This window comes from Agelaius phoeniceus, chromosome 6 (genome assembly GCF_051311805.1).
Source record: "Agelaius phoeniceus isolate bAgePho1 chromosome 6, bAgePho1.hap1, whole genome shotgun sequence".
Lineage (NCBI taxonomy): Eukaryota > Metazoa > Chordata > Aves > Passeriformes > Icteridae > Agelaius > Agelaius phoeniceus.
In genome coordinates, this window is record NC_135270.1 from 31,380,756 (window position 1) to 31,395,937 (window position 15,182).

The 15,182-nt window shown below is 36.3% G+C and overlaps 1 protein-coding gene across 1 annotated transcript in view; it reads right to left on the bottom strand.

Moving 5' to 3' along the window:
• PALS1 (protein associated with LIN7 1, MAGUK p55 family member) overlaps nucleotides 1–15,182 on the bottom strand; it is a 54,576-nt gene that overhangs the window by 15,396 nt on the left and 23,998 nt on the right. Inside the window, exons 2-4 of the mRNA XM_054635658.2 lie at nucleotides 13,019–13,539; nucleotides 6,024–6,232; nucleotides 304–381 (exon numbers count right to left, since the gene is read on the bottom strand). Coding sequence (XP_054491633.1) covers nucleotides 304–381; nucleotides 6,024–6,232; nucleotides 13,019–13,385 — 654 coding nt within the window. The 5' untranslated portion in view covers nucleotides 13,386–13,539. The remainder of the gene's footprint in view (nucleotides 1–303; nucleotides 382–6,023; nucleotides 6,233–13,018; nucleotides 13,540–15,182) is intronic.

Genomic DNA, 15,182 nt, shown 5'->3' on the forward strand with positions numbered 1-15,182 from the left:
CAAAGGTAAAAACAAATAAACAAAGCAGCTCATGTGTTGCCCTGTTCCCACTGACCTACTGCTACATTGTTTATGTGTAAATCACCCTGTAATACATATAGACTGTGGCAAGGGCTGAATACAATCATGTACTACACTTTATTAAAAAGTTCCATTAGTTTCTGGAAATTGCAAGTTCCTTATCCTAGAAAAATTAGGGTTGAGGAATAAAATTCATACTTGCCCAGTCAGCAAAAAATAAGTTACACTGAAAACAGCATCAAGAAATAGATCCATTAGATTAGAAGTTTCATTTTGTTTTACCTGCATGTGAGGGGCATTCAGCAAAGCATTAAGCTCCTGTCCATCCTTATGGTGGCTGGGTTTCAAAACACTCTGTACCTAAAATGAAATCAAGCAGTAAAACTAAATCTAGCCAGTGATTTATCAATCCTCCCTCTCCTACTCAAGCACAACCCCCTTACTTGCAATTACTCATTTTACTGAAAGCGAAGAATATCCATGTAGTTGTTACACTACTGCTAATTAATTAATCTGGTACACATTAGGAAAACATGCAATGAGATCACAGGACTAACCCAGCACATCTTGCCTCAGTAACAATCTACCAAATCTAACTTGGTATGCAGTACCTCACACTGATTTGTCAATATCAGAGACTGACAATGAGCTCAGGTATCACAAAAACGCACACAAAAAAAACCTCTAGACAGTGAAAGTTAGTGATTTCATGGCAGTGAAATCAGTCACAATGAAGTGTTTTATGGGACTATGCTGGGCTTTTAAATTGGAGTAATTTCTTATTAATGTGACTAGCCTTCCTCTTCCTTAAAAGTAGACTATCATATTCTTATTATGCAAACTATTTCCACCAACAGCAAGGCCAAAGATTCTGAGACAGGTTTTGCAATGCACGCTGGAGCCCTTCTCAGGAAGTGCGCAAATTAAAACTTCAAAAGGTCCCTCCCTGGAAACCTGATTTCTTTGGCTCCTTCCAAAATAATCCACACTAACACAAGGATAGTTTCTGCTCAAACAGCTTCAGCTGCCAAAATAAGTTTTCCTTCTCATACAGTTACTAAATGAGCCTTGCCATCATCTTTTGCAAATACTGGTATGCTCATACAGAGAGCCAAGACCAGGGAAGTGCTCTTACACAGAAGTGAGGCTGAAGATGCTTTCCAAAGCAGTTATCCTCTGGCCTAATCTGACCAAAGGCACACAAGTGCAACAGCACAAATGAATCCAAAGACATCAAGAGTAGATTATACAAATCAGAGCAGCAGCTTTCAGAAAAATAGAAAACATTTTGTTCAAGAGCTTTTGACTCTTACAGATGAGGTAATGTGACATCAGAGAATCAAGAACCCAAAAGTTTCAAAGAGAAAATAATTCTGCTTTTTGTATGATCTAACAGTATATAAAGGTCAGAAAAGCGTCTGTATTAGGAGCAATTATCTACAGAAATGCTAACAACTATCTTGGATGCTCCCAGAAAACAGCACTGAAAACTTTCATGTCAAGACACTTTTAAATTCTAGGAGAAGTCACTAAACAAACGAACTGTGCCCATGGAGCAAGATCCTCATATTGCCAAGACAAGTGTCACATTGAACATACTCCTGTGCTTTGCAGTAAACTTGGCACAATCTCCAAAAGCCTTTCTTCTGACATCTCTAGAGCATGCCTCATGGTGAGCAAACGTAGTATACTTTAAAACAGTCAGAGAAGAAGCCAGATTTACGTAGTTTTTTTAAGTGGTTTCTTTAAAATCATAGAGAACAGAAAGAGTTCAGCTTCACAAAGTCCATACTTCAGTCATATGTCTAAATTAGACAGGAAGCTATTACACCTGGCTTAAACTGAATTCTAGGATGTCACACAGCAAACAGAACACAGCAAAAGACATATCTCACTGACAAGTTTTCCTCTGTTTTGAAAGAAAAGATTATTCTATACAAAGGACTTTTTCATAAAGGTTTATTTAAGGTCTCTAGCTTTCAAGAGGCTTTGAAGAAGCCAAAAGAAGCCTTAAAGCTTTATTTATCAAATCTTTATGATCTTTTAATAGGAAAACCTACTCAGAAAGCAACTTGTAAGTCTTGCAAGGAACACAATTTTCTGAATGCTAGGTCAGAGGCTGGGAATTTGACAGTGGAAAAGAAAGTAATCTGGTTCAACCAGTTACTCTGTGTGCAGTAAACATCCTTTATTCAAGTTGAATTTCTGCTTTGAATAATTTGATTTGTAAAAATTTTAATATATCCCCCACCCTCTTTAAGAAAAACACAAAACTCTCATTTGTTTATTTAATGAAGCTCTAGGAAAGCTTCAGGCTGCCCTATAGACCACTTATTACAGCAGTAGTGCTGCTTGCCAGAGTCCTTCGTAACTCATGGTAATAAATCCCAGAGCTTTTTCAGATTAAGAAATTTGAAGAAGTCTGTCATTCCAGGAGTGACACACTATACACAGCACAGATGATTCACACTGAGCATGTGGCAATACCTGTATTTTCTTAACTCCTCAGACTAGATTTTATTGTTAATCATGTTACCTTTAGATCAAGAACCTCCCCCTCAACCCCTGAATTAGCCATTTGGTTTCATTACAGACACCACAATTTGTAGGCATGTATGATGGAGGCATGTGCTGGAGTGATATGAAGCATTCAGAAATTAACTGCAGCTGCAAAATTCTGTTGTTGCTTACTGGCATGTGAGCAGGACTGTCAGATGGAACATACACACACATTCTAGTGCACTTACACCAGAAGTTGTGAGCTTTCAGTGCATCCCCTCAACAGTACGGATCTAGTTCATTTGTCTGATTTTGCAGAAGAAAACAGTAGCACGTCCAAAACATTTAGGAACATAGTCTATATAAATTGAGCCTATTAAGTATATTTAATAGCAGGAACATCTTTAAGGTACTTGGTATGTGCTGTTACAGGCCAAGTTATAAGCTGTCTTGAATGCTGTATCAAATATTCTTACAAGGTCAAGATTCAGACCCTGCTCCCATAATCCATGCCCCCATCTTGGTCAAGTTTAAATGGATTTAAAATCAATTTAATTACACTTGATGTTTACCAGCTATTTTTATTTGAGATTTGGAGTACACCCCATTACATGAAGATAAGCTTTCTCAAATAAATTCCTTAAGATCAAGTGCTTCATTCTGCCTTTTTAATTCAATTGAAGTTTCTTAAAAAGATGAGAAAAAACTTGAGTTGTTAGTGGCTGGTTATCAGAATTGGTGGGAAATTAACCGTACATTTATACTACCAATTTTAAGAATTTTCTAAAGAGGACTAGAAAATTAAAAAACCCTAAATAATATTAATTATTACTTATTTTTAAAGGAAGACTCTTTCATGCTACATTGTGCAATTGTGTTGTAAAATGCCTTTTCCCATTAAGAGATGGTCTCTTCCACAGTATAAAGTCACAAACAAAACATGTCTGTAGCTTTAAACTGGGGCACACACTCCAAACAGTTTCAGAGCTGTACACTGTTGCTCATGACCTGTGCACTAAAATATGCACACTAGCACTACTTGCTATTTAAAATTAATGTTATGCATGTATCTGCTATTTTTCTTTCTTGTAATGTCTTCTGGCTTTTATCATCAAGATGTTATCAGTATCTTAAAAGCAGGCTTTTGCAAGTGTCTTTTCAAAAACACCCTGAAGTAAGTAAATGAGCTGCTTTCTGGGGGAGTTTCTTATGCCTGTGCTTAGAGGTAAAAAAAGGAAAAGACAGCCAAAAATGAGAGTACAAGAAGAAACAGACATGCAATATAAACACATTGTCAGGATTAAAAAATACCCCAACAACAAACCCAGAAAACCAAAACAAAAACACCATCAATTTTTCTAAAGCGGAAATAATTTCCTTCCATACTGCTACATAACTAATACAGAAACTTTTCAAAAATGAATAAAAGATCTGAAAAGCAAGCATAAGATCTTCTACATAGGCAAGACAAGGAAGTACAAAGTGATGTGAATGGAGGCTTCAAGGTATCCTCTCGAGACACTCCTGTCAGACACAGAAATATTTGTCCTGAATTTCTGGCTCTATCATTTCAGGATGTTATTTAATATATTGCAAAATACAAGTCACTTAAATACACAAGAAGCTGAGTCACTGAGAAACTAGATTACATCTGAAAATGGGAACAGACATTTGCAATACATTGAGTTTTCAGGAATTTCAAAGCTGGAAAAGACAGGGATGGGAGATGAAGAGTCAAAATGAGCACAGTGATGTGTCTTTTATGCAATAGTCTTGTGGATAATGATCAAATTCTGTTTGTTTAAAAATTTTGGATAAATGAAATATTTTCCTTTTGCTTAACCTTATTCATGACTGGTAAGAGACAAAAAACTGGCTTTGCACCACCTTCTGATTTTAAGATTTACCAAATCACCTGAAAAAAATAAAAGAATATGTTGGGAAGGTAAGGGGTAGTGAGAAACACAAGAGTTTGGAAATAGACCTAGAGTTTTCCTAGGCATATTTTCTTATTGGAAACTTCTATTAAGTAGCAAATATTCATGAAGGCAAAGAACCAGCTTTCTTAAGGGTTACATCTGTAACACCTTGTATGATAAAAGGAGGTTCAAAAATTCTAGCCTATCTGCATCTGAATGAAATCCTAAACTAGGCCTATGTAAAGTGGATGTTTGGGGGAGCAGCTTACAAACAGAAGGTAACTGAAAAGGCTCCTTCAGACTCACAGACACAGTGAACAAGCCCAGTGAGGAGTTTGAAGTAGGCTACAGACTGATGAATAAACAAGCCAGAGGGAAGCTCACATGTACTGCAAACGTATGATTACAGTGCGTTGATTAGAAGTTTTCACAGATTCACAGGATATTCTAAAGTACTTCTACCTGCTTTTGGCACAGTCTTACTGACAAACCTAAACAAGAAAATCCTAAGCTGAAATTTAATCAGCACCTGCACCTTTAGATTGCATTTAAATTATGTTCCTCCTCATCATCAAGAGTCAGTAATTTCTTCTGCAAAAGAACTTCAAGCTTGCTACAGTGCTGCTGGGCTTACAAGATTAAAGTCTAGTAAAAGAAAGGAGAGTGGAAAAAGCTGTTGAAAAAAATGCTTCAGGAAGAAAGAAAATCAGATCCTAAACCAAACAAACTAACCAACCCAAAATCCCACCAACACCCACCACCCTGCTGCCATACTGAAATACTCCAACCCATGTACCTGAGTCAGTTTGGTTTGCTGGGTGCTAAATGCTGGAGCCTTTATCCAGCCCCTGGATCTGGCTTTGCTGAACACTACACTGCTAGGCTTGCACTGATGCTGGTATTCAAGCTACCTAGGCCAAAGCTAACAAAATTTATATGGGTTTAAGATGTAGACACCCTTCACTACTATATATACTTGCACCAGACCATAGAAAATTGTGACAAAAGTTACTGAGTGACCCTTTAGAATATTTTAACAATTTCTAAAAAATGCATCAGATCTTATAAAAGAGCTGTCATCTGTCAGACCAAAAGAAGTTTAATCACAGCAGTAATTAAAGCACTGAAATTAAGTATTAATGGACCTGTTGCTCACTTTAAAGGAGAAAGCTTGTTTCCAGTATGCTTGTATTTTCAGAGATGACTCCCAATCTAAGAACCATGGCTCAACTTAGAGGAGAGTCACAATAAGAGAGAACTGTAACTCAGTTCCTGAATGCTTGAAATAAAGAATACCAGCGGAAAGGGAGTTAGATTATCACAACCACTCCCTTTTCCTATGTTTAAACATAGTACCTTCTCTATTACATATCTATCCATGCTAAAGAGGGAGTTCCTACCCCCAAAATATTTTTCTGGTTACTGTTTGCTGTATCTGGTTTTTCCAGCTTTCCAATCAGTGGCTATTATAACCTCTTTCATATTCAGCGTTCAGTCAGTCAGACAAGCTTGACAAGTATGTATTTCAACAGTAGCTATGATTACAGGTTTCATGTATGTCACAGGGATGCATACTGTACATACCTCTTGTGCTAGTTCTTGTGCATTGGAGCTGAGAGGATATGGAGGGCTGGCTTTGTTCATGTGGACTGTAACAGCGTTGTGGATCTTAAATGCATTCTGAAAATCGCTATTTTGAACAAGCTGTAAAATGAGTGAGATATCCTCTTGACTCTGAGGGTCTACCAAAACGTGCTGGATATGCTTAAGAGAATTTAACAGTTCTTCCACTTCTAGGTAAGAAATAACAAAATACAAATAAGAGTTAATAAGAGTTAAAAAGAATGATAACTAAGTAATATTTATATTAAGAGTTATACAAAATTTTTTTTTACTGTTCGGTTTTTAAACCAGCAGTGATATATGCAAATTTATTAGTTATCTGTTATTCCAACTTTTTTGAAGCAGAATGTAACTGAATTCAAAGAGTAAAAAAAGAAGAAGAAAAAAAAAAAGGACTTCAAGTCAGTAAGAGCAGTAAGACTTTATTGCTAAGCTCATCTTGATGCACTGAATATTCACTGATACCTTGGTTCACCTTTCTGTGGGTACATATAATATATGGTAGAAATCTATGTATCTCAACTATATATTGCTTACTTATAGAATGAATGTAAGATAAGTAAACTACAATCAATTTGTAAACATAAAATTACGCTCAGTCTTGGCACATTAAAATAAAAAGTATGAAAAAATACCATCTGTGAACATCTATGAGTTTTGAAAATTATCTACAGCAAAAGAAAGTCCACATCTTTTACTTACACAAATATGAGTTCTGCTTGGGCAGTAAAATATTTTAACATTTTAATAACCAGTTTCTATATGTTTGCAGAATACATGTACTACATTCTTGAATTTCTAGAACTGATCTGATGCTTTACAAGCACTTTTCAAAGACTTTTATATTATTTTAATATAAATATTTAAATTTCACATTTTCAAATTTAAATTTTGAATATTTAAATATAAATATTTAAATATTCAAATTTGTGCTAAATAGGTCACTTCTCAAAATTAAGTACTTCAGAAACCACCTAAACCAAGGAATATGAATCAAACCCAGGTAAGAAATTCTGAAGCAGACAAAAAAACAATTCATGTTCTGAGCCTTAAATAACATACATGTTTTTACACATTATCTGAAAAAAAAATCTGTTCAGCCACAAAAAGCTGGTCAGCAATCTAACATTTTAATAAATTCAAATAAGCTAGAACTTTTGAACCCTGGTACTTAAAGAAAATGAACAATAAAGAAAATCCCAAATTTTAAAACTGTCAGTTGATACTGATACCAGAATATCAGCTTTGAGAGTAATTTTAAAATTCTAGCAACCTTCATTTATTCATTATGAGCTAATAAAATCAGGAACACTATCAGCTAAATTGCATTTCTAACATGAAAAATCCCAGTAGATACTGATTGCTAACATGATCAGTACACTGAACACAAGCCTAGACTCAAAATCTTTGAGCACAACATAAAAAATGGTTGATAAATGGACACATAAAAACCATAAAGCCTAACAAAATATGCATTTCCAAGAAGTTCAATTGTTTTAATTTCCGGCAAACCATATCTACATACAAGCTGTCTAGTCCGAGTCTGCAAGTTAAGTCTTCTGTACTATAAAAGGAAACAAACAAGCCAGGGCTACTACTCTTGTACATTACTGTCTGAAGGACAATAAAAAAGTAATAAAACCCCTCCAAAACCATTTCACACATGCTAAAAACATCCTACCCACCAAAGGTCAAGGACTTCTTCCTGTAACCACCAAGGAAACAAAGGGCAATAGGACAAAAGCTGCACAGAAAGCTTGGATACTGGATGTGCAGGATATTCCACTGCTGATATCCAGTGCAACTCACAACACTAATTATGGTAGCCAATGTCTCACTAGGAAACTGTATACACAATATGCTGCTTATCACACTGGGAGAAATGCCATTTGGAGAGAAGGCTAAAGAACACTCCACAAGTGAGAATATTTGCTAAACAGGACATTGTCAGCTGGCAAAATTCTCATCTAATGGAGAATGCACAGTACTGAAGTATCTCTTCAACTCAATCTCCCAAGTCTGAGCAAGTGCGTTATTTTCAAGCATAAAGGAAAAAAAAAGTATGTGAAACAGATGTTATTGTATAGCTCCTGACACCTGCTTGGTTAAAAAAACATACTAACTCAAAGTTCTGCTATTTGTTATGGTTATTTGATTTAAAAAGCAGTGAGATATTAGAGAAGAACCTTGCTACTTTTATGTCTTCCTAATTATTTTACTCCATTATTTCTGAACTCTCTCTTACATATCTGAAAATTCAAATACATACACATATATACACACCCAATTCTAATACATGTTGCATGTAAGATACAAATTCATACAGAAAGACAGACATCTTACTCTCTATCTACAACAGACATCCTGTTCCTAGATGTCTTTACATATTTTCTCTTTTTAGCCCTTTGCTAGTTCCTTCTGTGCTGCCCTTTCTTACAAACTACCACAGTACTCTCTTTCCTGTATAATTCCCTTCTACACTGAGGCTTCATCTGCTGGATACCAAAGGTTTATACCAAGTGATTTCCCCCCCCCACGAAACGGTAAAAAAATACCCACCTCAACACAGTTATAAAACAGAAATAATGCTTCAAAGGAGTGAAGTTAAGTATTCGTCAAAAGGCAGCACTCCATTTCCTTGTCACTTGTTTAATAAAAAACTACACACATAAAACCACACACAAATCCTGGCTTTATGCATGCCTAATTCTATATTCCTGCTTCTGAAGTCTATATCACAGATGAGATTATGATGCAGGGTTCGTTTTTTCTTTTGGTTTTTTTTTTTTGTTTGTTTGTTTGTTTTGTTGTTGTTGTTGGTTTCAGTCTTTTTAATGTACCAACAATACAAAAAAAGCACCAGGTAACAAAAGACTCCAGATATTTCCTATAAAAAGGGTTGTCTTGAAGAAAAATAAGTTCAGTAAGACCAACATCTGCATTTACTCACAGAAAAGTCAGGGTTCTTTTGCAGAACAAGTCCATTTTTTAATTGCAGATCAATTAGCAATCAAATACTGGGTTTTGTCAAGTCTTCTTTTACATGAAGTGCTGCAGCCTTTTTCCATTAGACTATGAAATGGCTGGAATGTGACTGAGCACTGTGAGATATACACATTAATCAAAAGACTGCCAGGGCAAAAGTATGCAACTGCAGGGGAGGATGTGCAGTCACATGTTAGATTAGAAAACCAAGAAAAGAAAATAGATGTTTTTTATTACCTTAAACAAAAAGTTAAGAAGAGCAAACTTAAGAAGATAGGATTTATTATACCTCAGTACCAATGTCTTCATTTCCAAACTTTTCTATAGAGTAATCTATGTGCTGGTACTAGTACTTTAATGCTTCAAATAGAACATAAATCACATAGTTAGGAAAAGTAGTTTTGGATAAAACAGTATTTCAGAAAGTTTATTTATAACATATTTATAAATAAGTTTTGGCCAAGGTATAAAAGCAAAAAATAGGCAGCTTTAAAAAATAATCATCAATGTAGCCAGAAAGGGCTTACATATGAAAGGCTTACTTCCATGAAATGTTAGTTACTCATTTAACTGAATTAGCTGAATGAACTGCAGAAAACCAAAGAAGTCTGCATTTTATGGAAGCATATTGCTGTGAAAAAGCCAGTAAATACTTATATGCATATGTGCTAGGTGCAGAGACTATTACTTCCATTTAAACAGCTGTCTAAATCATATACTGTTTTGATAACAAACATGCCCTTTAACATTCTTTTGGTTAAGTCTCCTGTTTTATTTTGATATATAAATTCCAACTTCTTTAATCTAGTCTGCTTTCTTTTATGATGATAAAAACATTAAAGACTTGGCAATGATCTGCCAAATTAGACACTGGCACTTACAAAATATTTTCCAAACTAAAAATACAGACACATAAGTCAATATTCTTACTTAAGAGATGTATCTTCAGGAGAAGCTCTACAAATTAACACACACACACACAAACACACACACTCACACAAAAGAAAAATGAAAGTCAGTATTTTAAAAAATACCAAAGAAGGACAGTTGAACATCTCTGTCATTCACTAGCACCTGTCCAGGTTTATTTGGGGTTTTCCTAACTAATCTCAGAGATTTGTGAATGTGACTAAGCACTCTAACCTGGACAGTAAAAGTAGAAAGAGGGAAGAGCCAGATGCTGTGTTACAAATTTTAGAAAGATTAACCCAGAAACTGGAAAAAGGACAGGCTTAAGAGTAGAAGAAAATTTTGTAACAGTTCAAGTTACTGCAGAAGCACTTCACTGAATTTAAATTTTAACTCTGTTTTTGACAACACTAGTGACTGAATACAGATTCTTTAGGGACTATATAGGTTAAAAAACCACTGTATTTTATTTAGAACTATTTTTTCCTATATTTGCAAGAATTCACCATCATAGGTGTGTATAATCAAAAGCAGTACTCTTAATCACAGAATCACATAGCGGGTAAGGCTGGAAGGGTGCACAGTGGGTCATCTGGTCCAATCTCTCTGCTCAAACAGGGTCCTCCTAAAGCACACTGCACAGGATTGCATCCAAACAGTTCTTGAGTACCTCCAGCGAGGAAGGCTCTAGAGCCTCTCTCAACAATCTTTTCTAGTGCTCTATCACCTGCACAGTGAAGAAGTTCTTCCTCATGTTCAGGTTGAATTTCCTGCCATCAGTTTTTGCTCATAGCCTCTTGTCCTCTTGCTTGCCACCATCAAGAAGAGCTTGACTCCATCCTCTGACACCCTCCCTTCAGATGCTCACAGACATTGATGAGGTCCCCTCTCAGTCATCTCTTCCTGAGGCTGAACAGGCCCAGCTCCCTCAGCCTTTCCCCAGAACAGATGCTCTCTTCTTGCACTTCACTGGATCCACTCCAGGACCTGCCTGTCTCTCCTGTCCTGAGGAGCCCAGAACAGGAGCCCACAACAGTACTCCAGGTCAGGCTTTACCAGGGCTGAGCAGAGGGGCAGGATCCCCTCATTTGACCTGCTGCCACAATGCTCTTCCTAAGGCAGGATCTCATCAGCCTCCTTGGCCACAAGGGCACTGCTGGCTCATGGAATGCTGAACTATAAATCTTCTCTTCTTAAATCTTAAGTTTACTGATCCAAATGACAAGACCCAAATTTTGATTACAGAAGTCACCTAGTAAGTTTTCTTCAAGATGCACCTCATACCATATATTATTTCCTAATTTATCTCTTTCCAGACACACACCTCTATAATCTTCTTGCCCCCGATGTCTGGCATTTCTCTTCTTACACCTAGTATTCAAAGAATCCTAGCTTCCATTCAAAACCAAATTTCCCATCTTCTATTCTTGCTGAGCCAAAACTAATTTCCTCCTTCTAGCTTTTCACAAATACTTGGACAATCCCTCAGCTTCTCCCACAGCTAGTACCCTTCTGAATTCCCCACTGAGAGATTTTAAAACCCATTCTTCATCATCACAGTAATTTATTTACTGTTATTTCTCCTGTTCAAACACCTTCAGCTCCTAGCTGGTTCTGAGGTGTGTCAGACTGAGGTATTACTCACTTCTAATCCCTACCAGCTTCCATGGGTAGCTGCTTTGCCCATTGCTTTGCACCAATCCTCCCTCCGTGATCTCAGCACCTCCAGCATGAAACCTGGCCCCAGCTTTCTAATTCCAAGTCACACTTTCCTCCCTTCTCTAGTTTCAATTTCCAATTCCTTCCGCCGTCTTCACAGCATTAGGCCACTGTGGCTAAACAACTCCGAACTGCAGACACTTTTACTGTTTGACGTCTATTTTTGTATCTTCTGCTTTGTGTTCCCTCTAAGGAGAGAATTTTACAATCAAATACCTAACACTTCATAAAGTTAACTACGGAATCTGCTTCCTGCAAAGAGATCTCTCAGCTGACAAGCCCTGCACTAAAAAAGGTACACCCTCCTTGTTTGTAACTGACCCTGCTCTCCACAGGAGGTTGAACAGGATGACTTCCTGATGACCCTTTCAATCTAAATTTTCCTAAAGAGGGATTTGTGCAATAAGGATTACCAGAGGTTATGGAGCAGAGACGCTGCTCAGCCACACTAATATTAGAGATGAAGTAAAAAAGAAGAAATTAGCAATTTCATAGTTATTTTTCACTCTGTATTCTCAACTATCAGCCAATAGGAAAGGAAAGAAAAAAAAAAAAGACATTTTGGTGCAGCCCAGAAAAAAAGGCCGCCTTTTTAAAGCAATCTGGATCTCTGAACAGGTATGGATTTTGAAATCTGAACAGGACTCTCACAGATTCCTAGTGCATCTTTTTCACTCCAATGTCACACATTTTATTTAAAATACTTATGTTTGAGGAAGAAAGGTTAGAAATTTTCACCAAACAACCATAATTAAAACAGTGACAACTATGAAATGAAAAATTTTAGCATCCATTTCTTAAAAAATTATTAACATTACATTTTCTTCAATGCCTAAGCAGATTTTCATTATCAACACCATTACCTTAAGAGATGTATTAGTGTGACATTTTAATCAGGTGGTAATTGATAATGCAAGACAAAACAGGAAAAAAAGCACTAGCATGTTTCTCCTTAAAGTATCAACAACTTTTTATTTTAAATGTCATTCTGTGTTTATTCATTCCTTATTCTGGTCTACAGTTCATCAAACATCATAAAATTGGGTATTACTTACATGGTTTTTCCCAGCCTTAAGAAGATAGAGACATTGACCAAATTAGTTATTATCCACAAGGTATTTAACTGTTCCCCAAATGAATCAGTTTTGAAAAGCCACTTGCTGAGGAACTTAGCCTGATGTTTGGCTAAATAAAAATACCCCAAACCACCACAAATCTGAAGAATAAGAAGACTTTAAATCTGTTTATGAAAGATTAGCTAAATTAGGTTTTCAGTGGCCTAAAAGAGTATTAATATCAAACAAATCTTTACTCCATTGGCCCACTCACTGCATTTTACCTACCTAGTGTTTTCACAGTGTAATGAGGACTCTCCAAAACAATCCCTTCTTCTGTGTCAAATATTGGATTATCTATTCCAGTTTTAGGAGGAATTTGTGCTAGTTTCTTTAGCCTCATGGAAGCAGTAAGGTCCAGTTCTTGTTTCCTTCCCTCTTCTTCTCGCCTGCGCCTCATGTCCTCCTGCTGCTGACGGATCCGCTCCAGCTGAGCACTGCGCCGCATGGGCATCATCCTGGAGCCCAAGTCCCCAGGGCAATCAACAGCCATTTCTCTGTGCTTCTGAGGTTCCTCAGGAGACATAAGATCCACATTTTTTGCTTCATTGTCAGAGTCTTCTGTGATATGTCCATTCATATGAGAAGTTGTCATGATTATCTGTAATTATGTTTATGCTCTTCAAACCAAAATGCTGCTATTTGCTATTAGGCCAGTTTGTGTTACGGTATTGTGTAAAATCCATTATAGATTCAAAAATACTTCCCTTCCATCACAAGACACTCGAAGAGGCATCCAGGAGGAAAATCTAATGACAGATATTAAAAAAAAAAAAAAAAGAAATTAGTGAGTAATTGGACAAATAAGAAAACACCTAAGGTCCCCAGGCATCAGAACAATGAAACTTTCCATCCAAATTTACATAGTGGTTCTTCCCCTACTAAGAACTACAGAATCCTCACAAATCTGTTTCACATATTTTGGTAGACTTCAGGTACCAATGTCAGAAAAGGAGCACTGTTCAAACTAATGTTAAAATCTCTTTTATTCCCAAGTGAAAACCGTGGTGATTCTGTACTTAACACAACTGCAAATAAGCAGAGAGTTCCCATTCAAGTTTTAATTCGTATTTGCATTCTTAAAAATTCCAACACAAACCATGCTTACAATCCTACAGACACTAAATTTGAAAAACTTGTTCTAAACAACACATTCTTAAGTAGCTGAGTATGCTGAACACCAGTAAAGATATTTGCATTTATTGTTTATAAATTAAGGCATTTATATAAACATTGCTTCCTGGATTCAGAGAAGACAGGTCTGACATAGAGTTCATCTAAAAGATACTATCTAAAGCAGACAGGAGCTGCACTTACACAATTACAAGTACAGATAAAGTCCTAGGATAAGGGTTTGGACAATTCTGGTTAGCAGCTACTCTTAATACTTCCCATAGGTATGCATTAAAGCAGGAAGGATTACATACAAGAGTTAAAATCCTTGTGTGGGAGTACAGACATACAGCTTTGACAGAGAATAATAATTAATCTCCACAATTAACTATGATATTCCACTATACTACACACACTTTAATCTGGTTTCTTATTCCTGATGATTCAGGCTAAAGAGCTTAGGTGTCCTGATAAATATAGCCACTCATCTCTTACATATAATTACAATTAATGCACACGTAACAGAGTGTTTTATACCACACTGCCTTTCTGTCAGTGTTTGTTATCCACAATCTGTCCAATTAAAAGGTTATAAAATTAACAAACAGTTGCATACCATATCGTCAATATACTTAATTTTTCAAGTTACATTTTACCACTTTTTTTTTTAATTTACTGAAAGGAAATAGTATGAAATATCTCTAAGTTCTATTACACACTGGAAGACACCAAGACAGAAAAAAACCCAAAAAAACCAAAACCCAGAATCACCTACATTCTTGTACCAAATGTTTGTGTTTGGAGGAGGAAGGGAAGGATGTTTATGCTGTAATTAAGTTGAAAATTAAATATCTATAGTTCTGTTTGGGAGGAGCAGCAATAGAGACTCCTACACAAGTTTTTGCCAGCTTGCAATTCTAAATACGTAGAGCTTTTCATTTTCATGAGGAGTAGCACATAGCATATAGCAACAACAGAATTATTTCCTTTACTTGTTTCCTCTCTAGCCCCTGCTACTAAATAGTTATTACTAATATCTTCTTGATAAGAAAATTAAATTAAAGCATTTCTGTGGTAGTAAAAATTCTTTCTTTTTGCCCTTATAAGCACTTAATTGTACTCCACTGATATGCTGAACATCCAATACTCAGCATTCACACATTCAGAAAAAAAACTAAGCAAAAAAAGCTGATCAAAACCTGCATCATACTGGGGCTAGCACTGCAAGTACCCCACAATTACTCAGCACCTGTAAATCCTTCAGTTACTGCCCAACTTA